Below are 25,806 nucleotides of genomic sequence, written 5' to 3'. Positions count from 1 at the left end.
ATATCTACAAAAAAAATGTCTGGAATGGAAATTAAGGTAACTTTTACATTCGCAGAAGAGAGAAATTCAAACGATATTTTATCAACCTACCTCTACAATGGAATAGTCTTGAAGGGAAGTGACATGTTTCTAAGTACAGACACATTTGTTCCTGAAAAATAATTAAACGACAAGCCACTATTACTATACAACTCTAAAACAGCGCCTGGAGAAAGTCTATAGAGGAAGTCGTATTTGCGAGGTAAGGTGAACAAACACTCATGTCTTTTATTAGGATGTCTTCACTGTCTGATTCAGATTTGAACCTTTGTAATGAATGAACATTTCCTGACTTTGTATCCTACATCGTCATTTGTAGTCTATGTGCAGAGTGGATGTTACGTCTGTATCTATATAGCCGGTATAACCGCCATTCGGCGTAACACACCACGTTGCCATTGTATGCTCCCGAACGTACGTAGTTATCCATGTTGATACTCAAATGATTCGTAGACGTATTTTGGGTTGGAAGTGTTGTTTGTTGTCATGTTACAACACCATTGAATATACGTCAACCAAACTTATGGGGAATTTAGATTCCACCAAAAGGAATGACTAAATGCAAAGACGAAACGTTAACCTATCAACATGAAAAGACGTCCCATGCAAAAAATAAAGTCAAGTATCATACAAAACACACTTTCAATGGTCCAGGAGTAAAATTGGAAAGGGTGTTCACCTGCAATTCGCTACTACCAGTAATTAACGTTTCTATATTTAGCATCATATTATTTAAGGAACGCGTACATGTTTTTGTCTTATAAACAAATACTGAACTTGGTTCTTGCTAGGGGTCGCCATAGTCAGTTGAAACCCGCCATGTCTGTAGAGTTGTTGGTCCGGCCGAACAGCTTACGTTATTTGGGCGTTAACAATGTAGTCACGTACTGTAAAATGGGAAATGTTTGCGGTGGTTTTATGTGCGCGGTTTTGCGATGTACTTTACACCGCGAACTTAAAACTACCGCGAACGTTTTCCCCTTTTACAGTATTAAAGACCACTCCATTTTCTATCTGCCACGACATGGACTCCCCCTCGAACATTTGCGGTATGTCTGACAGGGACCAATGTTATGACAGTCCATGTACCTTTTCACGGATCCCATTGCATGCTTCTAAATACCTGTAATTACTTTTCCAATGTAGACCTCGCTATGGATGACGCCGACCGCTCAGTCCTGAAGAAGCACACCCAACGGTTTGTCGACGAACTGCAGGTCGATGATCTTTTCATCGCACTGGCATCCAAAGGTGTTTTCGACTTCAAGGCTCTGAAAGAAATAAAGGTATGCTTGCATGTTACACCATATATTGTATGTGTAACCATTCGTAGAGCATAGTTAATTAGATGCTATCGTAGTTATCATTACCTTTGCTAAGAAGGTAATGTTTTTGGTGCCGCATGTATCATAGTATGTGTTTTTTGAGTGCTCTTTCGTCATTCTATGGCATATGGACAGTATAATTCGAGAAGCTGTGGATGGATCCTTATGATATTTGGTAGGTGGGAAGGGGTCTGGAAAATAAAGTTTACGTTCGATAATGGGATTCCTTCTATGGTACTCCTTCTATGGTACTCCTTCTACGGTACTGCAGGGGTCGATTTTGTTTTGGAACTTTTTATCATTGTAGCCGGCTTACTATTTCATATTTGTTTATCAAGGCACTACAGACACGGGAAGACCAGGTGAGATCGCTGCTCCAGATGTTGATGACACGCGAAGGTGACACACTCACCAAGTTCTCGGAGGCGCTCATGGAGACAGACCAGGGACACCTAGCGGAACTTCTTCATCCTGCAGCAGACAGTAACGGGGACCAAGAGCCAACCAACGGGCAGGAGTCGGACGAAGATCCACCACCAGGTACAGCAATCCATCCAGCTATATAAATGCACTTTGCGTCCATAAAGGCATCATTGACCTATTTATTGTCACGTGCCCGCGGTGGTGGGTCATCCACTCTGAAGAAGCCGAAAATTAGGTGCATATCGTATTGTGTTTGGAGCGAAAGATTAAACTTATAAATTATTTGTTTTATGCTAGGTATTCGTGTGTTTTTTACGAAGTACGCATGTAAGGTAATTTTCTTATTGTTCTTCACAGATACCGGTAAATCTGCGATCCGCACCTTCTTGGCCGTGGCTGTGAATCCTGTAAGAAGCTACGATCAACACTTCCTTCTGCAGCCGGGAGACGAGGTACTGGTCACCAGCCAGGAAGGGTCCCAGTGGACGGTCGTCCATGGAACACGGGCGGTAAAGGTCGACTCGGCTGCGCTGAGGGTCAAGTACGAACTACAGGACTTCGCTGTCCGTCCTCCTTCTACTAACCCTCTGGTTCGCACTCTAGCCGCGCAGGTAGTCAAGCCACATCAAGCCAGCGGGCCCTACCAGCTCAGCTTAGAAGGAGGGGAGGAGGTTCAGGTGATAGAACAGCTATTTACAGGCGTGTGGACGGTTGTGTGTGGAGACAGGGTGGGGAGGGTGGACCCGGCATGTCTGAAGATCACAGACGATGGGAAGGAGCTATCTCTACGAGACCAGGTCTACCGGGGAGGGAATCCGGCGGTGGTTGCGCTCAACCTCCAGGGCAGGGCTCTCCACTCTCTTCCCGCCGAGCTGTTCACGCTACCAGAGATCCAGCACCTCTACATCGCAGACAACCTGCTGACGGCCTTACCGGAGGACCTGTTGAAGCTGACGGAGCTGACTCGACTGGACGCCAACAGGAACAAGCTGCGGACCTTCCCGGACGTTCTGCTGAAGATGTCGCAGCTGGAAGACCTGAACCTCGGAGAGAACGACTTCAACAGTCTTCCGTCAGACATCGGGAAACTCATCAAACTGAAGAAGCTGTGGCTGAAGAATCTCAACCTTACCACCCTGCCCATTGCGGTGAGCACATTCCAACGACCCATTACGTTTCAATGGACTTTACCAACAGCATATCGAATGTCTAATACCTCCGAGAGATATCTTTGCTTTTGTAAATTTCCTCATAATAATAGTGAGTATCCTCTTTCCTTCTTCGCCATATCCCTCCCCTAAGGGGTCATTGTCATTGGTCATCCCCATTCTACGGCCAGTTCCGGCTGACCAGTCGTCTATGGTCTGTAATGCTGCGGTACTGACAATACTTCTAGGTATAGCTACACTCATACCAACATACAAATCCGTTCAAATCCATCTAAAGGATCTGGAGTTATAGCTGCGTACACACAACCAAAAACAGTACCTCGTCTCAGTGGTGAACCTTCTTCTAGGAGGTAACAACACAGTTGCCATAAAAGAAATTTCTGTGTTGTTACTGCTATATATGTAAATTACCCTTTTTTTCAATGCCTCTTTAAGACCGTGCCATTCTCGAAATCCTATATTCATTTTTGAAAAAGTATATCATCATATTTATCATACAAAGTCATTGACCCGAAAAATGCCGGACAATCCAGACACTTCATTAGAAATGTTACCGTTTAACAGAATTCCGATACTGATGCATAATGTGATGATAACTTGTTCTAACGCCTGTTTGTCTGTATGTTTCTTTGTTTGTACACACAGGTTTGCTTCCTGAGGAACCTCCGAACGCTGAACATCCACGGTAACAGCCTGAACGGTCTGGACGACGCCATCGTCAACCTGGGCGATCTGACGACTCTGGACGCCAGCAGTAACCAGTTCACCCGCTTCCCCAAACAGATCTGCGCCCTGACCACTCTCCAGCGCCTGTACGTGGGGCAACTGCACGGCAACAAGCTCAAGGTCATTCCAGACGCCATCGCCAACCTCACCTACCTCACGGTCCTGGCCGTGGATAACAACGTCCTGACGTCACTTCCGGCCTGTATCGGACAGCTGGAGAAGCTGGAAACCTTGCACGCCCACAGGAACAAGCTGACCGCCATTCCGGACGAGATCTGCGGCCTGGTCAAGCTGCAGAGCCTCTGGCTGCACGGGAACGCCATCCGCAAGCTTCCCAAGACCATGGACCGGCTGGTCAGTTTGCAGGACCTCCGAGTGGAGGGGAACCCGCTACACTACCCGCCCATGTCCGTGTGTCAGAAGGGGTTCGGCGCCATCAAGAAGTTCATCAAGGAAGACAGAGAACTGAATGAGATGGCTGGGTAGTGCAAAAATGTTCCGATGGTGATGGAAGAGTGAAGTGCAGAAGACTTTGGGCCGCGTTAGTAGATTCTAAGGCACTAGACAGGCCGGGTGCACATTAGATTTGACACGTTATTGAACTACATCACCTAGTGAACAGTTATACAATGTTCCCATTTGCGTAATGAAAAGAACGTTATTATGTGTAAATAATGCAAGGAGCTATAAAAGCTATTTTCGCAATTTATGAAGATCTTTTGTACGGGTTCTATGCATTATGTTTGAGCAGATGTATTGAAATTGCGTTTTAAAGTTGGTGCATTTGTCGCAGCCCAGTGAGTTACTGGCTTTAAGCACAGCATGTATTTACTCACAGCAAATGTCAGTCAGCAAAGTTACATAAACATCAAGTGATGAAGGGATTCAATAAAGTCAGTTTTCTGAGACCCTCCTGCCCTTAATTATGGCCGCTAGCATAACCCGTACCTTGGGTAAGTCAACTCAGAGAGGTCAACAATTCAGGGACACCTGCTGCAACCCGACACTGGCAAAATTGCAAATAGTGTTTTTGAAAACGCTGGCTCGTTAAAACACTCACTCTGGTACAACTGCGTTCATTCAGAAGGCGTTCTGTTTACTGTAAACTAAAGGGTCATCTATGTGTCACTGATGCATATCTGTGCAAACACTCCCCTTAAGAGCAATATTGTGGGTTTTCGTCTATGTGACCTGTGCTTTTTTTCCTTGCATGGTCGGTAACTTGTCGTATATTGCACAAACTTCCAATTGAATTAAATGTAATGATTCCGCGCTCTTGACACGTGTCGGCCAAGGTGAAAAGGTTATAAAGATGAGTTGACATTCGTTAATATTAAAAGTGCCGGAGGCATAGGAAACACACGGATTGTTGGTTGGTTGGTTGGTTGGTTGGTTGGTTGGTTGGTTGGTTGGTTGGTTGGTTGGTTGGTTGGTTGGTTGGTTGTATTATTGCATGGTTGGTTACACGGTTGGTTGGTTGTATTATTGCATGATTGGTTGCATGGTTGGTTGGTTGTGCCACTGCAGTAAAGGATCCGCCCATGGCACTCAGCCCTTTGTATGTTGACGCTACGCGGGTACAGGTGATTTTGGAGTATAGTTACAAGTACTCTAAGTTCATGACCCAACCATATATCATTGCCATGAAGACAATTCCTGTGATTATAAAGTGGGCCTATTCCAACAATGTTATACAAAAATTATCAAATAAGATGGTATTATACTGTCCTATGTACAGACAAGTAGCTATGTTTGAAGTCCTTTTTACGACTTTGACAGCAGAAAATATTGACTTCCTGTCTGCCACTCCCCTCGCGGTGTGATATTTGAGCAGCCATGCCTGATATGAGGTGAACAGGCTTTACCCTAGGTGTTGACTCGCCATCAGTCGGGCAGAACACTACAGTGACGACCTGACGACGGGCCAAGACTGTGCCGTTTTCTTTAACAGGTGAGAACACTTCTCAGTGAATATCGCTTGGTTTATTCAAGTTCATTCGTACCCATGAAGTGCCTAGTAACACATAGGGTAGCAAGTGTCCTTGCTGTCTCTCAAGCAGGGTATACACGTATCTTTTTACTGCGAGGTTTGGTAGCCTTTTTCCTTTTAACGTGCTTGAAGTACTCTCCAAGCAGAGGTTGAGTCGCGGAGATATAGTAGTAGTCGGGAGGAGCGCGCCAGTAAATTTCCCGACTACTGCTATATCTCAGCCTCTGCTTGGAGAGGCACCTTCTCGAACACGAGACCCAATTTTTCATCCCTTCCGAAAGGTCGGTGCAGCCCCAACCGAGCCTTTAGTTACCAACTGATTGAGTCTCTCAACTAATTGGAACAAAGAGCTGGACTGCAAGGCTGCTACCATCTGAACTACAGGGTCATTCCACTGTTATGGCCTGGTATCCAATCATATCATAGCTGCGGATTACGAGCCAAGCTCTTTCATCCTCTCTGCAAAAAGAGACTGTGTATGTAACATACTTCTGGAGACCAGGCAACAGTTTTGTGCTGCGAGCATGTTTACAGTCGGGCAAGCTTCTAGTCATTGTGAGATAATCAGTACTTGTTAGATCTAGATTTATAGGTTACAACAAGAACATTTCCTTTATTCGAATATCTTCACTTTCACGGTGAATGAGCTACCTGCAGCTGGTTCTCTAACTCCTGGAGCCACGCGAACGCTTGAGGTATTGACAAACTGATTTTTACATTAATTGACGCAATTGATACAATTAGGTAGATTTGAGTGGACGGGTGACCCTTAATACCCGCCTCACATTACGCGCGATTCGATCGGAAGACTAGTTTACGAGCTCTAAATGACATTTTCGTGAGTAAGACGTCCGGTTTTGTCACGATCATCTTGCGATCATCGCACGAGGCTCGCTTATATGTGAGGGGAACAGGTTTTGGGTGAAAATAAAATCAGCCGACCTTCCTGCGATCGCGAAGTACGTCCGAAGATCGTATATAATGTGAGGCGGGTATAAGGACCCAATGTTGCTCCTCTGGCTACAACGTCATACTTCGTGTTTTAATACAATGCCGAAACGTCGGGTATGCATTAGTCGTAGGTCGTCGTACGATTTTATTGCCAGTGTTTTCAAGCAGACTGTGAGGGAACTAAGCACCGACAAGGATCTAGTGCAGCCAACACTCAAGACATTTATATTTTGTACGACAAGATGCATGGCTGTCGCAAGAATGCTCTTAGTTTGCGATCGTACGACGAATGTAACCATGCTCTAGGTGTGTCGTACTCAACCAGGTCAGGACAGAAGAAATTATGAGAACCTACAAATTCAAAGATTCAAACTTTTCAGCGGTGACACATAGTGTGGTATGTCCAACCTTGGCTCAACTCAAAACTCGTGACCAAACATTCAAATTGAAAAACATACTAGTACACATACCACTAGTAGTTCAAGAGTTCGTTTCATGATTCCACGCCGTTGAAACATCAATTGAAATACAGCTGTTGACAGTAACAGACTACCGGGCTGCGCTGACAGTTGCCCAGGGGTCTAGTAAAACTAGTTATAAACTAATTCGCACGGTAATAGCGGAACTGCCGGAGCCGAGGCGCCGACGTCGCGTATTGCGGGCAGGTGGAATGTTAAAAGAGTCGCTAATGGTGACATCAATCAGCTTAGAATTAAAGTAAATGATTGTTAAATCTTGACTCTGGGGATGTCCCTGTAGCTAAACCAGACTCGCAGTTGAGCTCCTGGTTCCAATCAGTTGGTAACTGCGAGACCCCGGTTCAAATCCTGGGAATGCATCTGGGTTGGGGCTGCACCTGTATTTTGGAAGGGACGTTAACCGGGAACCCGTGTTCGAGGAGGGGTTAGCGACACCTCCCTCCAGAAATATATTCTGCAACAGAAACAGCAAGGAAATTATTAGCCATTAGAACAATAACAAAATCTTGACTATAACATCGATCCCCTGTTGATCATATGGCAAAGTTCGTACGTATGTTCTTGACATGTACTGAAACGTTATTTTATGGATGAATTAAAGGAGGAAATGTTACCAATTTCTTTCAAGTGCTTTAAGACGAGAAACATGAAAATTGTATATATCTATATATAAGCATAGCATAGTGTTCTTAGCTTTTTATATATATTTATGGAACATAAAGCATTTAGTTCCAATGGGGCATAGATATGCACTACATTTCATTGTATGGAGAAATAGTGTTGACCATATAATTTGTTCTTGAGTCATTAATCTACCGCGTTGACAGGTGATGTAATGATTATGAATAACATAATTTGCCAGGTCTAAAACAAAAGTCTCCGACTAGCTGGCACAGACCAGTTTAATCGCATCATGTGAGCCACGCGAGTCTCACAAAACCGGAAAGGAGCCTCTATTAGATTAAGGATCATTAAGGAAGCCGTCCGCGATATGGGGATTGTAAGTGTCATGTACTGCAGTAATAACCCGTTTTCTGTAAGGATTTAGGGTTTGGAACGAATCATATCGCCGTGGTGTTTACCGTTTCGACACCACCGGGTCCTCGCCAATTAGGTCTTCGGTAGCTCCAGTGCTCGAGCCCGCCCAGTCTCCGCTACCATTACAGTCAACATCAACTGGTCATAAGCGCAAAGAGAATATCCTGCAAGGACGTTCGCAGGTAGGTGACTGTGAGGGTTTCAATGACTGGCGTAATTTCCTTGTATATTCCATGTATATCTTACACCGAAAGGCGGAGCCGATTGTTACCGACTATACAATCGGTACTCCCTTATAACTTCGGGCAATCGTTCCTATATTTATTCACTTCAAAACAGGAGTCAGAGTTTCTTGGTGATGATTTTGTAGTGTGGAAACTCAGTGAATGAAATGTTGTTGGAAGGTTTATGTAGACCAGTACAGACCCTTATTGTCCACCGTGGTTCTCTTTACTATTGAACAGTACTAGTCACCTGGGATTTATGACAACTTGAAAATATGCATATACGAGTATAGGTATGCAGTCTTCGGGGGCGCCACATGCCTAGTTGAAATAATTCTTTTTGGAACAGTTGCAGCAATTACCATTTGTACGCATACTGGAATACGTCCGTTAAACTAAACTTAAAGGCAATGCAGTCATTCCAAGCTAGAGGGAAGTACAACGCTTTTCCAGTAGCTAGTGGTAGTGCTTTGTTACGGCTCGCACCTCCAACCAAGCATCATCTCTCAATTTGTTGATTCAATTTGTTGATACAAATAAGCCAATTATGAAATAAGGTACAGCTGATAGGCACCTAATAAAGTCAGCTGCAAGTGTAACCATTAATAATAGATTAGGCGTTGGACGAATATTCTTATTATTATATTAAGGAGTACAAGGTGGTTCCTTAGATAGTTGATATGGTATAGAGATCGTAACCTGGCAGTGTTGCCGTTTCTGCCGACTGTAAATTTTCCTTTACAACTTAAGCTCCCTGTCACTTAAAATCAATGGATTGACTTGAAACTTGGGATTTATCGATGTATAAGACTGACGTTTCTAACACATTCTGATTTGATTATATTTTTGCCATCCTCTGGGCTGGCGCACCCCGAACATGATGCGATCGTTAAAGAAATTTTATTATGAAATCTAAGTGGTCAGGAAAGTTAAACAAATGACTGAACACACAGAACACTGTATTCTTTCACGTCTTTGACTTTGGAAGACTTTATTCATAGCTATTGGTTCTCCTAGTATTTGTTCTCCGATATTGTTTGCAATACAGTATATATATGTATGCTCATGTTTACGATTGACTGAATGGTGGCAAACCTTTTTATCGGAAACGGTGGGAAATTTGTATTAGGTAATTATGCACGAATGGATATACAATTAAGTCAATGTGGCCTTGCTTAAGAATAACAGTTTTCTCTTGGTGTGTCCTTCTCTTACAAGTTTTCTTCACAAATCTCTCTTGGTTCAGACCTGTGTGACGATGGCTGACACCATGATGGCGGAAGTGGACCATGACGCCATAGTTCTGTTTCCGAACCAGACACAAAGTGGCAAGGAAAGACACAAGGTCTTAACTACAACTCATCATTCTGATAATGTACAGGGGGCATTTTCGCTGGAATTACAGGGAGAAAATGGAATGTTCACAGAGTTATACGTTCGGGGTTAACACAATGGGGTAGTTACGGAACAAACATATTTGTGTTGGTTTCAAGTTAGCGGTTTAGATATATATCTCCCTTGCTAACATTTCCCCATTTACAGTAGCTGTTCATAGGCGTAGAATTAGTATGTTTCTCCATTAGCAACACGGTTTCTTAAGCGAGGGAATAAAGAAATTCTAAAAGCAAAATTGATGAAGTATTTTTAGCCATCTTTATTTATTCACGAGAAGCTAAAATTGATATGAGAGGCCGCTTTGAATCCAAAGTAGAGTTGGCAATCACTGTATAATATCATGTATTATTTCGTAGTTGAAAGAAATTGTCAGACGTGGCCATCATTCCGTCTGATGATAGTCCTACTTTCATTGTACATGTATAGAATGAATCGTCAATAATGTGCTGTTACGTTGTTGGTATCTTTTCCCTTGCCCAGAGCGCGTCTGAAACAATCGTGGTCAACTACGACAAAGCTCTGGAGTACCTTGGCGGGTTTGGGCCGTGGCAGAAGAGGGTGTTCTTCCCCGTCGCTATCCCTATCGCCATTAGTGCATTACAGGTCATGGGTATAGTCTTCCTGGCGTTCGAGCCCGACTTTAAGTGCCGGGTCCCTCTGGAAACCTTCTCGGCGTTGAACGCGACTCCGGCCGAGCTGCTGAACGTCACCATCCCATGGGAGCTGGAAGACGAGGAATGGAAGCGGAGTCAGTGCAGTCGGTTAGTTAACATTTCATGCAAAGTCTCTTTACACCAAATCATCAATATGTAAAACAAATCATATTACTGTATTAATTCACGGAGGTTTGTGAACTTCGGACTCCTGTAAACTCGGAATGGTTGCCGATGACTGACGCTCATTTGACAATACAGTCGCCCAGAGTTAGTTCAAAACCAGTAAAATGTCAGTGTCTAGAATGATATAATCTTACAGTAAATGTTCAAATCCATGCCTGTAGCAATATTTCACACTTGTTTCGTACTGCTACGACGTGCTAATCAATGTATTAACACAATAATGGCGTTGGATTTCCCATATGATTAGCTACAGCTACAATCTATCCGACACGGTCTTCAACACCACATATGAAGAGTTCGTCCAGGCATATCCAGCGGCCAACCGGACCCAGATCCCGTGTGACCAGGGGTACGAGCACGACAGGTCCCAATACAAGAGCACGGTCGTTACCGACGTACGTTACTTCTTTTTACTGCCCTGTAAGGTGGCTATGAGATCATTATTTGCAGAACCATTCCTTTATAGAAAGTAGTCTGCTTTTGAAGCTTTCAAAATTCAAATCAATAATATGAAACCTTGACATTTTGGTAAGTAATGTTAGAGAAGGGATAATCTAAGATATTGTCATGATAGTGACCAGTAAACAACAATAAAGTAAAAACATTTTCTATCTGACATGTTTACCACTATGTAAAATTGGAGGTATAGTTTGGGCCCCCATGTGGCCGACTTTGGTACTCCAGCAGAATTTTCGGCTTTTGAATCTTATGTCCTGGTCGACATGCTGTTATCTTGTTTGCAGTGGGATTTGGTCTGTGGTGACAGTTGGAAGGTGAACCTAGCGGAGTCTCTGTGGATGGCAGGTCTCATGGTCGGGGCGGTGGTTGGGGGGCATGCAGCCGACAGGTACGATCAGGAATAAACCAAAACAGAACAACAGCATACAATACTCCACCACTGTATTTCTTTGTGTAATTTGTTTGTTTCATATGTAGTTGATTTGATGCAATTATAGTGCTCCCTCAGAGGCCTGTAAGATCATTCTTGGTCGTTCTTTCAGTTCCTACAGTTCAGCGCTACTGATTTGTAAATTAGAACCTCTGCATGTAAGGCGTAAAGCTCTCTGTCTGAAGTATGCCAGATCTATTGTTCATTCTGAGGTTTTCAACTGCTGGCTACCACCACGCCGCTCTGAGGTACATGGCAGGGACCTAAGAAATGCTGACAACTTCAGCCAGTTTAAGTGCCGAACATCGCGTTTCAGGAATACCACGCTGCCTTATTGTATCGATCTGTTAAACTCACACTAGTCTTTGAAGTGTCACATTTTAATCATTCAGAATGAGATCGATTTTATAATTGACATAGATATATATTTACTTGATGGTGTGTAGACCCACAATTTTAAATTGTAAAGTTTAGTGAAAATTGTGATAAGTATATTTAGATTAAGGCACTTAGGCAGGACATTCCATTGTGTTTAGTCCTAAGCGACAGCCTCTCCTGTACAATGTACGAGGCAATTTAGTCCTCGGACTATAATCTTGTACATGGCATTGTGTGTTTAAATAAATAAACCAGTTCTCTCTCATGTCCCTTCGTAACAAAAAAAACCTACGGGTTTGGTATGTTTCATGATCCAATTTTAAACGGGGGACGATGCCGACTTCCAGAACACGTGTCCACCTCTGACGTCACGTTCCGTGTGGTCACGTGTCAGAAGTGAGTGAAGCAGTTTTCCTGATGAAGGTCGAAGCGTCGCTTGTGTTCGTATGAAAGTTTAAAAGAATCCTGACCAAATTGCTGTTCTGTCTTCTGTAGATGGGGCCGTAAGCCGGTGTTGCTGGTAGCCCTTGCCGCAGACTGTGTGTTCTCCACGGCGAGTGCCTTCTCCCCAAACTACGCCGCCTTCGCCGCCTACCGGTTCCTTATGGGCGCGTTCACCATGGTTACCACACTGGTACCGTTTGTGTTAGGTACGTAAAGCAGTCAGGTTTGTCGCATGATCATCGTATGGTCGCTATGCAGCTAACTGAATGCATTCTTGGCATGGTCGTGCATGTGTCGTGCAACGACAAATGGGCCCGTGCCGTGAGCTGTGCAACGTATGCCATGGCATACCGTTATAGAGCCGTTAGTATACAAGTTTATTTAATCATTTATTCGCAAGTCTTGCTGGAGTGCCTTATGCATCTTTACAGTTTTAACGCTTAACGCCACGTTTCTTTCCCCGGTCCGCCAATTATAAGTTTGATGATGAGCTTAAATGTTTTTTGTGACGCCCCAGGGGCTAACCTAACACTACGGTATGCGTCCGTTTGGCAAAGATTTCAGGACTTCATCATTGTGTTTCCTTCAAGGTCAAGATAGTTTCCACAAACTTGTGACCTACATAATACTAATCATATTCCAAACTTATATAACGCGGCCTATTCATTCTGACCATTTTTTTTCACATGTAATACGCAACTTCATATCCTGGATTAGGTTCGGAGCTGGTGTCCCCCGATAAGCGAGTCTTGGTGGGGGTGGTGATTTTTGTTTACTGGTCCGTTGCTTACGTGCTTCTGGCTGGCATCGCTTACGTCATTCGCCCGTGGAGGTGGCTACAGATCTTCATCAACTCACCTATCCTTCTCTGTCTCGCGTTTGGGGGGTAAGTTTTGACCAATGGTTTTCCGCGATATCTAATTAGATTATGTCTATCGTCCAATAGGCACAGAGCTGGTGTCCGCCGATAAGCGAGGGTTGGTTGGGATGGTGATTTGGATCTACTGGGCCGTTGCTTACGTGCTTCTAGCCGGCATCGCTTATCTCATCCGCCCGTGGATGTGGCTACAGATCACCATGACCGTTCCGTACCTCGTCTGCATTTCCTTTTGGTGGTAGGTCCTTTCAAGCCTTTAACACTGCACGAAATACAGTATTTAAGTACGCCTTAAAACATGCGTAGAGATTCTGTAATCTTTGTAGTCAAAGTATGCTTTACGACCAGATTTCATGCAGTGTAAGCATTTGTGTATGTTTCTTTTGTTTTTGACGGTTGTTGATGAACAATGCTTTGAGAGGAATAAGTAAGCACACTTAAGCCTGTAGTAATGATAGGATTTCAATTTCAACGATGGCAGCGTCAGTTTGAATTGGCTATATCATAATAACTTTAATGACCAACTTTTTCTCCGGGGTTTACGGTGACATGACACCTGATCAGTTAACATAACAATGACCGAATAAACCACCGAGTGAGCAAAGCAAAATAAGGTCGTTAGTCGTTTAAATAACCCAAATATTATAGCCGTGACCAAGCTATTGACTTATAACCACGTGCACGACCGAATAAACCATTGAGTGAGCCGAAGGAAAACAGATCATTTACCTTTCGTTAAAACCCCTTGCCACATCCAGGATTATTCCCGAGTCCCCCCGCTGGCTGATCTCCAGGAATCGGCACGAGGAGGCGGCAGAAATCGTGCGGAGAGCCGCGGAGGTCGCCAAGGTCACCATACCTGATGAGGTCTTCCATGACGCCATCCCTCTGTCTCAGGTGATAGTCGATAATCGTTTCTAAGGATGTGTCAGAATTACAACTTGTGTAACATCATTCCTTTTGCCAAAAGGTTTAGGCTTTCGCTGCCGTTTTCGATCAAAACTCCAGAGCCTGTGGATGTCTCCAGAGCTTGTAATATTTGGTAGGTGGGTAGGGGTTGGCAAAACGAAAGTTGACTTCGATAAAGTACCTTCTAACGGCTTTTTACGGCACTGCAGCGGAACCTTTGGTTTTCATATCACGTTTGTCATTTCATGTTTGATGCTGTCAGGAACAATCAGTACTACTTGTAGCTGTATTCTATGTTCTTGCTTGCAGCAAAGGAAGAATGGCGAAAGTTGTTGATTATTGAGTTTTGCCACACGTTTTGATGTAATCAGAAGCTTAGTAGACTTTCTAGCTTTCTGAAGTAACCTTCGACGTTTCAGGTTGGGTTAAAGTGTTTTGACAAGGTTTCACATTTGTTTTTTGTTTTTTTGTTTTTTTGCTATAAGGAACAAGAGCAGGCCAAGAAGAGTGAGACCTACACATTCATCGACCTGATCAGGACCCCGAACCTGCGGAAGTGGTCTCTAAACCTCTTCTACAACTGGTCAGTAGAACGTCGTACCTGTTTCACTCTTTCTCTTTGTATACGACGTCATGCTAGGTATTTCAGACTATGACCAAGAATTTCAACAGTTATATCTAGTTGTCCTGCCTTCTTTTAATGAACATTCGGAAAACCGCTTCGTCACGCAGCGGCGCCATGTTGGATCGAATATCAAAACGAATCAGATTATCATCCAACATGGCGGACTTCCGGTTCGAACGTCATTGTGGCGAGTCAAGAAAGTTGTCTAGCCATTGTCAGGAAATACTTTAGTAAGCAATCCACCGTTTTATGATATCACTTACATGTGCAGGCCAGTAGACCACGCCGGACTCGGTGATAATTTGCAGATAGCCTGTAACGCCCCCCGTCTCATGATCTGTCACACTTGTACTATACTTTTTACTACAGGTGTGTGAACTCCCTGGTGTATTATGGAATATCCCTCAACACGTCTGCCCTGAGCGGGAACGTGTACCTGAACTTCGCCTTGTCCGGTTTTGTGGAGATCCCGGCCTACCTAATCTCCATCTACCTCCTGGATAAGTACGTGTCATGGATCACACTTTTCAGACCGGCTTCGTTCATGTTAAAACCTTAAATTATGTACGTTTAACATTGATGAGATGCTGTCGAGCTTTGTTTTTAGTTCTGCTGACATAACAATTTTTAGGATTCCCAACATAAAGAACATGAGTAATCAGTGTATCGGTTTACCTGGGTTTTTGTGAGTGCTGTGCTCCAACTTTCTTTTTATTTATTTGTTTGTTTTGTTTGTTTGTTTGTGTTTGTATGCTTTTACAGGGTCTGGTACAACATGAGAATACTGGACAATCATCGATCATCCGTGCTGCATTGTGCTGCATTCTTAAGTGCATTGAGACAAAATAGTAGCTTAAATACTGCCGTTATGATGTTATCTCTCTCTGTCTGACCCAGGTTCGGAAGACGCTTGCCTTTGTGCATTCTTCTCGTCTTCGGCGGTATCTCCTGTATAGTGGCCTTCTTCATTCCAAAGTGTGCGTATCTCTGTACTACAACGTAACCAAGGGCTTGATCTGTTTGTTTGTTTGTTTGTTTGTTTTATTGCGATTTCCATTAGTGTACATCAGTGGTCATCAGGTTTACTCTCGTTAGAATAGAAAATACCAAAGAAATTGCCATCCAGTTCTAGGGTGAAGCTCATTAGGTTACGTAAGCTTCCGTGTGGGGTGAAAAGAAAATAGATAGAATATACTGTGTCAAATTACATATGAAATACGTCAGGTTTGACGCTTGCAAGTAACTTGTTGTTACGGCTTCAGGAGTCTATTCTGTCGTACCACTGGATGCAAACCTATTTCGTTGCTTTGTACAAAGAAAAGTCATGACAAGGGGCCATACCAATGTTGCTATTTCTTAATAGTTACATTGCACAATACACGTCAATATATGTGTGCCTGGCCCAAAGCGGACGATGATTGGTAGTGTGCAATAATAGGTACCGTTATGTTACTCGTATTAGTGATACATTTCTTGATATGATCTATCTAATCTTTGATTTATCTCCTGTATGTGATAGCCCTCGGATGGCTGACCACCACCCTGGCCATGACCGGGAAGTTCTGCATCACCGCCACCTTCGGCATCGTCTACATCTTCTCAGCTGAGATCTTTCCTACCGTAGTCAGGTATGCTATTTAAAACTTTTGATTGAGAATAACACACTTTACAGAAATGAAATTATAGTAATTCATACAGTTGAAATGCAGGGACTTCAGCTAACATGTAGAAAATAACGTCCCAGCCGTTTGTATTTCTAGTTTTTGTTGTGTAATGGTGCATATTTCCCATGCAGCAGGCTGTATTTGAAGTTTGATGACACGTGACAAATTATTGAAAGCCATCAAACTGATCATTCATTCACTCATTCATTCACTGTCATTCCTTCCTTCATTACCCCCTTGAAAATGGGGGTACTGATTTTGATCAGTTGTTGTGTTTGTCAGTCTGTTTTTGTTTGTTTTGGTATGCGTCATCAGATATGTGAATATTGAAGAAAGGCGAGAGTGGTGTAATAGGAAACTTGGAGAATTGTAAATATGGTTTGGCTCAGGTCCAAAGGCGTTGTAGTGTAGTGATCACTAATGGCTACATTCACACAGTACTACTAGTGTCAGGTCACCCTTAGAGCTTGTTCACTTTGTGATCTTTTGTGCATTGCAGGCAAATCGGTATCGGCATGGCTTCGATGAGTTCCCGGGTGGGCGGGATCGTCGCCCCGTTCGTCAACCTAACCGAGAGCTACTGGGCGCCGCTGCCTTACGTCATCTTCGGGGGGACGTCCATCCTCGCCGGGCTGCTGACGCTGCTCCTGCCGGAAACCAACAAGAAACAGCTGCCGTCTACCATCGAGGAGGGCGAGAACTTCGGGAAGGAAGGCATCGTGCAGGAGGAAGCTAAGGAGTAGACATGGGTTATTGGGACACATGAGTGTGGTGAACCCGCTATATTTGGTTGTAAAGTAAGCATTTTAATGTACTGTAGGTAATATGACGAAGGTGAAGACCCCTAACGTATAAACTGGCCTTTCCAAGACCATTGTCGAGATTTGCATTGATTTGTTTTGTTTACGTCTCATGGGCCCTCAACTTTGACCTGATACCCACAGTACATTTCACTGCTCATGCGTACATAATCATGAACCTCCTGATATCAATTGTATTATGTGAGTTAAGTATTTTCGTTTTTAAGTTTTCCTAAACTCTACGAGCAAGGAATGTCAAATTTTCACATGTGACAAGTTTTCGTTTTAAGACATTGATGTTTCTTCTTATGTCTACTTGTACGCGAGTCCGTCATTGTATGATCCCTCTATCTTGGTCTGATCCGGCTGAGCATGCAACCAATGAATTGCAAGCTAGAGGAGGATTTTACATGCCGAAGGAAAGCGTTAAGCTGCCCATCTATATAACAGGCAGAGGATAGGAACATAGAAACATAGATATGCAGGCTAGATAAGGCATTGCATGAGATACGAGATCTGCCATATACATTTGTATACAGATCTAGAGGAAGACGGTGAATGGATAGCCTGGTATCCAGACGTTTTATAGCTCCCGAGTCTCCTCTATCCTTCCGCAAATATATGTATTTGCAAATATTTTTGGAGAGGACAGAAGAGACTTGAGGAACATCAAGTCACCCATTTAAGAGATCGAAGTTTCAATTGGTTGTTTACTGTCACTGAAGAGTGAAAACACGGTCAACATTTCGGCACAGGCTTTAAGGCACATGTACATAACGTTACATATTTTATTTTGAATCGGGCGGTGTCTAGGCACAAGCACTGTCCACTCGTTCACCACAGGAAAAATATATATAAAGAAGTGAACCAAAGTAGAAAAGTATATCAATCAAATTCAGCAAAAAGTACAATGTCAGATGATTGTCGAATGCCTGATAGCAATGACAGAATTTCCGATGTCTTAAGAATTATTTGTACAATCTATCATTATGCAATTGCATATTGTCTCCTTGGAATAGTCAAATTGCTATAATTCTGACATTTGCACAATTAAAAAAAATGTGCAGGAAAAGTTCGACAATTGCAAGTTCCTCTTCTTTTCTTCGTATCATCTTTGTTAACGACTTTCACAGGTTTACTTTATCTTGGTCAAAATGAGTGACCGAGAACTTGAAAGGCGCAGGCATGGTATACGCTTGCGCACGACTCGTCACGTGAGCGTCATCAACTGGTCTCGCATTCTCTCTCTGAATTCGAATCTCCCGAGGACCCCTCGCCACTTCGGCCGTTGTCGGCACAAGTTCGGGTATGCTCGGCTCCAGAGTGATCCTCAAGGCACTTTGAGTAGAGATCGGCACAGACGTTTGGGATGTCGATTCTAAAGACGTGACGTCAGAGCTACTGAATCTCTTCGTCCAGTCCGGTCTGTATTTCATCGGTATTGAGAAAATGGACAGTCTTCCTCGGTGATGTCCTACAAAGACAGGGAAACATGGAATATCAGCTGACCGTCAACGTTTCTCCGTTATCGAGTGATTGAGATAAGTTAGAATTAAATTGCAAAACTGATTTGTACCAAGGAGCTTTTAAAAGTTCCTTGTTTTCTACGAATTCTGAATTTTTTTAAAGTTTTGAAAATTACTGGGTGAAACATCATATCCAATTTACACAAAACATGCTTCACACTTGCGCACATATGCCATCCTTGGGTTCCTAACTTAACACCATGTGCAAGCGCTCACTTTCTGCCAGCCTGTCGAATAAATTTGGACACAGGCCAGCTTACGCTATTCTCCAAGCATAGGTTGAGTCATGAGTCATACTTCTCACTATGGTTGAGTCGCGGAGATACTACCACTGCTATCTCCTTGCCCCAACCTCTGCTTGGAGAACAATCTTACGCATCCTGCCAGTCTCCAGTTACAAGCCGGGAACAGCCTTGAAGCCGGCCCAGCGGGGACAAACTTGAACACGGACCAAAACAAACAAACAAACAAACAAACAAACAAACAGATTGAAAACAATACCTCCGGTTTCATGAAGGTAACAAGTAAAGAAAGAAACATACTAACTTCTGTGTTCCCGTTCCGGCGGTGCCGTGTCCGAGGTGAGTTGAGGCACGGATCTCTCCAAGAGGCCCGGTTTGTCTATGGGCCGGGTCATGCCTAGATTCTCCGCCAGTTCCCTCAGCTTCGGCTCCGTCACGCCGTTAGACTCCACGTTTAACGTGGCCAACTGGTGGTTATGTACCAACGCCTCTCCTAGAAGATTGAATATCTCTCTTGTCAAGTGGAAAAGGAAACCGTCAGATTTCAAATTTGCGTTTTTTTTGGGGGGGGGGTGCATCGGGAAATGGCGGAAAGATGACAAAGAGGTTTTGCTTTTTGACTTCGATTTCGCAAACAGGAAAAATTACAACATTTAAGACATTTCACAAACAAGAGAGACAAACAACTAGAGATATAACATTTGAGCAAGTAAATAATGTTTACCTTCACATGATCAAGCCTAGCAAACTCCGTTTATTCTTACTCAAACGCATTACGGGCTATATACGGTAACTAGCCCCTCCAGCTCTGTCCTACCACTACAACAGCCCGGCCGGGTCCCGGGTAGGACATGTGACGTAGGCCTAAAGGATTATGCCAATTAACTCACCGAGGTGTCCGACCCCGATGTCCGTTAGCCAGTTTCCGGACAGGTCTAACACCTGTAAGGTTTTACAGCAGGGCAGCTTCCGGGACAACGCCAGCACGTCATCGTTCAGTATGAAGTTGTTGGCCAGTTTCAAGGTTTTCAACTGCAGACGGTCCAAATGAGGCCCGATAGCAGAGAGTCCTCCCTTACCTTAACATAGAGCAGGGTTAGCGTGAAAGCTTATACGAGTTGTTCGTATAAATAACAGTATGAAAGACTGTACAAGACCAAAAATTTGAAGAATCAGAGACGGATTTCTTTGCAAAACGAGTGATTGTGAAGGAAGCTATTTACATTCGAGCTTACAGTCCGAACAAAGACGGGGGGCGACACAGGTTATCTGGCACTTCAACAACCCGTTACTGCAGTCACGTGTCCCTAACGTCACTTCTCGCGAGTATTCCGTTAACAAGAGTCAGCCGGCAATCTTAGAAAGTTCCAAATTCTTCAAAGTGTTGGTCATGTTAAGCTCAATCTTAATTCCTAGAGAGGGTTTAACTTTTAACATCGCATCATAATAACAATTGGTAAAAAAATATCGATTCCTTGAAAAGTCATTTACCTGTGATTTCTAAAAATGATACAGAAGAAGCAACAATGTTTGACTGATTACCAGTACTGTAAGCAACCAAACATATGTAATGAGAAACTTAATTGAAAAATCACGAGCATAGCATGTCCAGAACCTGAGATTTTAAGTCATGCTACACTACCATGGAAACCTACCAGGGGGCCCATGATATCTTAATTTCTTCATTTTTCCAACCCCTACCAAAAGACAACATATCATAAAGATCCATGCACAACTGTTCGAGTTATTCACAGACAGACACGAGTACCCGAAAACAAGACCTCCTTTGAAAGGAAATGCCATCCACCCCCTTTCTCCTGATACCCTTCTATTCTAACGCATTCGTACCAATGCCATTGGTGCTCATGTTCAGCTCGGTCAAGTTCGGCATCATCCCCAAAGTTCCACACAGCCTGGCAAACCCCGCCCCCGAGATTTGATTGACAGCTAGGACAAGCGAGTTCAGCACGACGGGGCTCTCTATGGGCCGCAACAAGAACTCAAGGCTCAGGTCGTTCAGGCCAAGTCCACTCAAGTCCAACTTGTGGAGAAAACGGTGCGTCTGAACAGCGACCCCTATCGAGTGTAGCCCGTGTCGCAGGAAGGGCATTGTGGTGCCAGCAAGGATGGCAGCCTCGGTCAGGTCCACTTCCACCATTTGGTCTGCTTCGAAACAACATCTGACTAGAATCATGGTGATGTGGGCCTCTTTGTGGTCTATCTTCATCTCACGCGCTCTTTTCACAAGCTTATGCATGAATACCTGAAGTGAAAGAAAGGCATAGTTTAAAACAACATTTAGGAGGCTTCATACCTCCGTCAGATGTTTGAATTATGTAAATGATTACCATATTTGCATGGTCCATGTATGGTATTAAACACCTATAACTAATTCGTACATAAATATAAAATTCTCTTTACCCTCCACTATGGTAGCTTCGCATAATCATGCAAATCAGGCCAGTATCCGCCATAAGCTATAACGTTATGTGTTACACGCATTTAAGTCCCACAGCGGAAAACACTAGGAATATAGATTTTCATAATTAATACCGCCTTCTTGATCATTGTAATTCATTGACATGTATAACCTTCTTAACAGAATCTCAATTTCACTTACCTTGCATTTTTCCGGGTGCATCGCCCCAAGAAGACCGGCCAACAGTATACAGACGTCTTCTGTGTGCGGCAATTTCTTTAGACATTTCTTTACCTCATCTGGTATGTGATACTTGGAGACCATCTTTTGTGGAAACCGATGACAAAGCCACAAGGCAGCAAGGAAGTTTTCCACGATTTTATTCCTGAAGACCACGTGATCGTCACGTGATGAGGGCATGTCCAGGAGACCCAAGGTGTACTCCGAAAAGGCGACTTTTGTGTAGGCTTTGAACTTCTTCCTGACTTCTGCTTGCCGGATCTTCTTTTTCTTAAAGATGTGGTCGTAGGCGAATTTCCCCAACAACGTCAGAACCCGGTCTAAGACAAGATGTTGCATTGGCTTACCTTGGAAAAGGTAAAGAAAATATTTTCAGGTTCAAGTCGGAAAAGTTAGTGTACATTTACTTGAACATTTCACATTTTGTATACGCAAGCATAAGGTTCAAGTTGGTTCTGGGGCACAACGTATGTTTTGCTTCTACAGAAATTGTCCTAAAGGACATCTAGTTAATTTCCTACAGAAGGGTTGACCAACCTTTGCTTGACATTATTTCGTTCTGTACGTATAACCCCGTATGAACACATTCGTAACATACTTTTGACGTAAGCATTGCCGAGAATTCGAAATCGTCATTTGGACAGTTGTTAATTCAAATCAAGATAAAGTACTTACCCATAATGTGCACTGCTGCCGCCTTGCAGTCCAGGTATGCCCTGCAGATCTGCCACCATCTGTTGGGCAGGGTTAACCCAGAATCCACCACAAGATCACATATCTCCCTCTCGTCCGGACCGGAGTAGTTCAGGTAAGACGTGCTGTAGGGGTACGACACTTCTTGTCTTGAGTATAAAGGTGCATCACTTGTTAAACTGCGCAAGCTCACTGAGCTATCGCACAAATACGCACTGTCTTTAGACATCTTTAGTTTGGAGACGGGTCCACAAAATCTTCCAGGAGCTTTTCTTCAAGTGAGAGGCCCTTCGACTATCCTATTCGACGTTTTCGACTTATTTTCTCCATTTCCGTGTGCTCCTGGTGTTGTTGTCATGTGGGTGACTCGTTCTTCAGTGCTTCCTAGTGGTCACCACGATCTCTATCACCGAAATATTCCTCACAAATGCTTGCTTTTGGAACAACTGTCGCTGTTTTGAGCTTCACCACTGTTTCTGTGTTGTTTTGCTTCTGATCGTGATTATGGGATTGTGATTCATAAACACATTGTGTTGTCATAGCAACGTACGCCAAGACGACTTTAGGATTACTTTTTATGAAGTAACTTGCTGCCTAGCAGCTATCAAATGACAGCTATTTGTGCTTTAGTTCTTGCAGAACTGTGTCATCATGACACCAAAAAAGTAGAAAACTTCATTATCTTGAAACTTTAATAACTTTAGGGGCAAGTTTATAAGGATATGCGAAAGAAGGTTGTTTATGAAGAGCTGTGTTGTGATTGTTTACGTTTGACATAGTTCGAGAACAACTGTTCTGTCGACACAACGGCAGAAACACATTGGAACGGATTTGTTCTGCTGTTGTTCCCTGTTTTGTTTGGTTGAGGGGACCACAAAACGGCACCCTATTTGAAGCCGATTGAAAGGTATGTCATTTTTTATTTGTAAAACTACTGAGTTTGTGTCGTTGTATAGTGCTTCTCATAATCTGGCAGTTTTATGTGTTGTGAGAACTCTCTAAACCGACTTCGGGATCATGATATTTCTCCACGAAGGCGTTATAGTGGAAGACGATTCGCTGCTACTCTGTGGATGATTTTCCGTGTGTAATCGTTCTTCAAATCACTGTTTGTAACTCGACTTTCGAAGAGTGTTATATGTTCCTGCATAGTAAAAAGTTTTAGAACGGCGATACGTCTGGAAATTGTGACTTTACATAATACGTATACGCAATGCTTATTGATCTGATATCGTCGCTAAAAGCAAAGACCGTGTACAACAAGGTGCCCCCTTGCCCTACAGATGAGTCAGTGGCCCCTGTCCTTGGTGCTGACTGCCTTCCTTTCACAACAGTTCGCCGGATGTGCGGCCACACACCGTCCAACGGTGGGTTGATTGACGGGTTGATAACATGGAAAACATGTTACCGATAACAGGAAGGTGCCATGTGTTAGATAAGTGCATTTGTCCTTTTTTTATTTACACGTATAAACAGAACACACACATGGACACATATAATATTATACATGATTTGAAAATTAAGAACCCTGAAGAAGATGTTGCAACTTTGATCTGCGCTAAAATGTACAGGACAAATGCCTGTTACCTGTTGTTGTTTTTTATTAGAGAAGCGCCCCCTGTCTGATAGACGCAGATTGCCTGGTGTTCCAGGAGTGTGTGTGGGACCGGTCAGACTATGCTGCCAGCCCGACCGGGATCTGTTTGGGGGTAGGACTCCGTATGAGTGACTTGCGGAAGGTTTTCGTCCAATTTTGTTCAAGATATTCGTCAAGACTTTATGTCTATGCATCTTTCGGTCGTCAGGGTTGTATCACATGTGTTTGGCAGCATTGTTATGTTAAAGCTGTGTTAACTTTCCTTTTTTTTCTATTTATCGGCCGCTTTAAAATGATACAGTTATATTTTTTTCCTTTCTATCGCTATCCTTTTCTTAGGAAAGTTTCATTTTATATACATTTATGGTAACAAGAATAAGCAGTACAAATACATGGCTGAAACGTTGTACTTTTGGTAACGCTCTCATGGAGCGAGCACATTCTTACTGTAAACTATTGTTGTTACTTAGGTCCTGACAATTTGATTATGAATGTTTACAGAAGAAACACCTTATCCGCCGTGCCGCTCTGAAGCAAGAGCCTGCCAACAGTCCGTCTGTCACGAAGACCATCGCGACGCCTGCCGTCAAGGCTAAGACAGCATCGAAACGTTTCAAGCATGATACATCAGCTTACATGCCGAGTGCGTTTGGTGGTAGCAACGAACCAACCAGATTCGACAACCAAAATTATGGCAGGATAACTGGCGGAAGATCAGAAAACGTTTTCAATCCAAACCAAAGTCGCAGACCGACGACTAGCCAACAATATCAGGGATCTTCGGCCTTGTCTGGAGGAGACAAGAATGGCGGATTGCAACAGGGGACTGGGTGGCGTTATGGTAGTGGACCGGAGAGGGGTGTTCAAAATACCGGTCCACAGCAAGTCAGACCGGGAATAATAATTAAGCCGTCTTTAGGACAAGGTCAATGGCAGCCGGCCTTTCTAAGGGACAATTTAGGCAACGTGGCCGCACAAAGTTCACCACAAGCTCATCTCGGAACATACGGTGTAGGAAGCAATGTACAGAACGAAAGAAAGCCAGGGGGTTATATTTCTGGTCCTATCACAGGTGCTCAACAGACGTCTCAAATCCTCCCGAAGGAAAAATCTTCCACAGAATACAACCATGACATCACGCCCTCTGGCGGACAAACGGAAGAGAGCACCTCAAACGACGGTGACGATTGGAGAAGCCATGTGAGCACATTCTCTGAAGACAGTTCTGATGAAAAGATTGTTCTCGACAACTCCAAGGACGTCAACTTTGTTGAAACCGTCCCTAAGCACACTGAGCCCCACAGAGGTGACTCGTATAACCAGGGCGCTAATGGCGGGAATAATGCAGGTGGCCTATCACATGGCATCTCACAACAGAACAGGGAAAAGGCGGGAACTGATTACCAAACGAGACGACACGATGTGCAGCGCGCCCAACTACAAAAATTCAACTCTCACGGTAAGCTCACAACTTATTCTTCTCCTTCAAGCCTTCATAACATTTTATCTTGAAATTACCACAATCGGTGAAGTTACTATATTAGTCGATGGTTTTAGTTTATTTCAGCAGCTCATCAGTTTATCAAAGTCTTGAATACTGGCTGTAGATTCAAACTTAGTAACGATATATCATACGGTGATACAGTATCATTCTGTTAGTATCAAGTGCGTTAGTTTTGGTACCATGTACATGACAGAAAGAAAAACGTTCAAGCGACGATTTGTTGCAAATGGTTTTCTGTAACTCAGGTTCATTTCAACCTCCGAGGAAGGCAGCCACTCTCATCCATAAAGTCCCAGTCAAACCAAGGACGTCATTGGTCAAACAAGATCCCAGGGAACGATTATCCAGCGAAGTCTTTGACCCGATATTAGGAGGTGAGATTATATAGTATGTGGGGAAGG

General features: G+C 43.6%; 4 protein-coding genes across 6 annotated transcripts in view; 3 read left to right on the top strand and 1 right to left on the bottom strand.

The window, feature by feature from the left end:
* The first annotated feature begins 713 nt into the window (after window positions 1–713).
* Window positions 714–4,590, top strand: LOC118412546 (malignant fibrous histiocytoma-amplified sequence 1-like). The gene is made up of 4 exons (XM_035815467.1): window positions 714–1,325; window positions 1,703–1,904; window positions 2,145–2,935; window positions 3,602–4,590. The coding sequence occupies exons 1-4, from the start codon at window positions 1,113–1,115 to the stop codon at window positions 4,166–4,168; spliced, it is 1,773 nt and encodes a 590-aa protein (XP_035671360.1). The 5' UTR covers window positions 714–1,112; the 3' UTR covers window positions 4,169–4,590.
* A 3,269-nt stretch (window positions 4,591–7,859) lies between these two features.
* On the top strand, window positions 7,860–18,259 carry LOC118411564 (organic cation transporter protein-like). Its single transcript, XM_035813922.1, has 13 exons — window positions 7,860–8,322; window positions 9,611–9,709; window positions 10,240–10,520; window positions 10,846–10,993; window positions 11,342–11,445; window positions 12,361–12,515; window positions 13,256–13,424; window positions 13,945–14,083; window positions 14,581–14,678; window positions 15,090–15,224; window positions 15,618–15,697; window positions 16,240–16,348; window positions 16,884–18,259. Exons 2-13 carry the CDS (start codon window positions 9,623–9,625, stop codon window positions 17,125–17,127), a joined length of 1,749 nt encoding a protein of 582 aa, XP_035669815.1. The 5' UTR covers window positions 7,860–8,322; window positions 9,611–9,622; the 3' UTR covers window positions 17,128–18,259.
* Window positions 17,877–23,073, bottom strand: LOC118411563. The gene is made up of 6 exons (XM_035813920.1): window positions 22,287–23,073; window positions 21,573–21,958; window positions 20,801–21,215; window positions 19,843–20,031; window positions 19,257–19,445; window positions 17,877–18,658 (listed from the first exon to the last, which is right to left on the bottom strand). Exons 1-6 carry the CDS (start codon window positions 22,531–22,533, stop codon window positions 18,312–18,314), a joined length of 1,773 nt encoding a protein of 590 aa, XP_035669813.1. The 5' UTR covers window positions 22,534–23,073; the 3' UTR covers window positions 17,877–18,311.
* LOC118411565 overlaps window positions 22,294–25,806 on the top strand; it is a 4,603-nt gene continuing 1,090 nt past the window's right edge. The window contains exons 1-6 of one of the 3 annotated variants that reach the window (XM_035813925.1): window positions 22,294–22,419; window positions 23,084–23,211; window positions 23,588–23,671; window positions 23,912–24,013; window positions 24,403–25,360; window positions 25,651–25,779. In XM_035813925.1, coding sequence (XP_035669818.1) covers window positions 23,588–23,671; window positions 23,912–24,013; window positions 24,403–25,360; window positions 25,651–25,779 — 1,273 coding nt within the window. In that variant the 5' untranslated portion in view covers window positions 22,294–22,419; window positions 23,084–23,211. Of the gene's footprint in view, window positions 22,420–23,083; window positions 23,212–23,587; window positions 23,672–23,911; window positions 24,044–24,402; window positions 25,361–25,650; window positions 25,780–25,806 lie in introns of all 3 variants that reach the window. The other 2 variants (XM_035813923.1, XM_035813924.1) reach the window with 2 other exon arrangements.

The sequence above is a fragment of the Branchiostoma floridae genome, chromosome 3 (assembly GCF_000003815.2).
Source record: "Branchiostoma floridae strain S238N-H82 chromosome 3, Bfl_VNyyK, whole genome shotgun sequence".
NCBI lineage: Eukaryota > Metazoa > Chordata > Leptocardii > Amphioxiformes > Branchiostomatidae > Branchiostoma > Branchiostoma floridae.
Note: the sequence above shows the minus strand (reverse complement) of the source record. Positions and strands in the feature narration are given on the sequence as shown.